This window comes from Malurus melanocephalus, unplaced genomic scaffold, assembly GCF_030028575.1.
Source record: "Malurus melanocephalus ecotype Western Australia unplaced genomic scaffold, MMel_1.1 scaffold_132, whole genome shotgun sequence".
In the NCBI taxonomy this organism is placed as follows: domain Eukaryota; kingdom Metazoa; phylum Chordata; class Aves; order Passeriformes; family Maluridae; genus Malurus; species Malurus melanocephalus.
This window is the reverse complement of record NW_026623364.1, coordinates 1,895,328-1,895,975: the sequence shown is the minus strand read 5'-3', so window position 1 is coordinate 1,895,975 and position 648 is coordinate 1,895,328. Positions and strand designations below refer to the sequence as shown.

At 55.8% G+C, this 648-nt stretch overlaps 1 protein-coding gene across 1 annotated transcript in view; it reads left to right on the top strand.

Moving 5' to 3' along the window:
* Nucleotides 1–378: 378 nt before the first annotated feature.
* Nucleotides 379–648, top strand: part of LOC130576257 (uncharacterized) — a 4,454-nt gene continuing 4,184 nt past the window's right edge. Inside the window, exon 1 of the mRNA XM_057370776.1 lies at nucleotides 379–622. Coding sequence (XP_057226759.1) covers nucleotides 379–622 — 244 coding nt within the window. The remainder of the gene's footprint in view (nucleotides 623–648) is intronic.

Here is a 648-nt window from a genome sequence, read left to right as displayed (position 1 = left end):
AGMTATGGACATCTCACTGTTTGGATGGTTTTTCATTTAACTGGGCAAAAGCTCTCAATTGTGTAGCGATGTCAGGATGTAAATAACAACATCAGCAGCTCCTTCCGCTTCCAGTTTCCGGAATAAAATGCCTTTTATTTTTCAGTGTGTGTTATGGAAGAGAATCACAGTGCACAAAATGTTCTTTCCAAAAAAGCAGTAAAATATCAGTTAGCCTGTGAGCTGCTGTGTATAAAAGAGATGTCACCCTGCCTTCCATATTAACACTTCATCAGCCGCGTTCGTGCCTAACAAGTGTCTTGTCATTGTAACCGCTGGTCCCAAAGCATAATGACAGTGGGGAATCCTCACCAACTGTTAAAATCAGTGCATTAAAAAATGCACTCCCTGATTAAAAGGCTGCCCGGCAGCCAGGCGCGTTCCCCGCAGCGCTGCAGGGCGGAGGGGCTGCGGGAGTGCACCGAGCCCCGCCGGGCCGTGCTGCGGGGGCGGCTCCCGCCGGCGAGCCAGAGCGAGGAGCTGGGAACCGGCATCCCGGCATCCCGGCGGCAGCAGCCCGCACTCTCCGGAGGGCAGTGCCGCCGCCCCAGAGCGCACCGCACCGCGCAGCACCGCACGCCAGGCGGGCAGCACAGAGGCCCCGCAGCC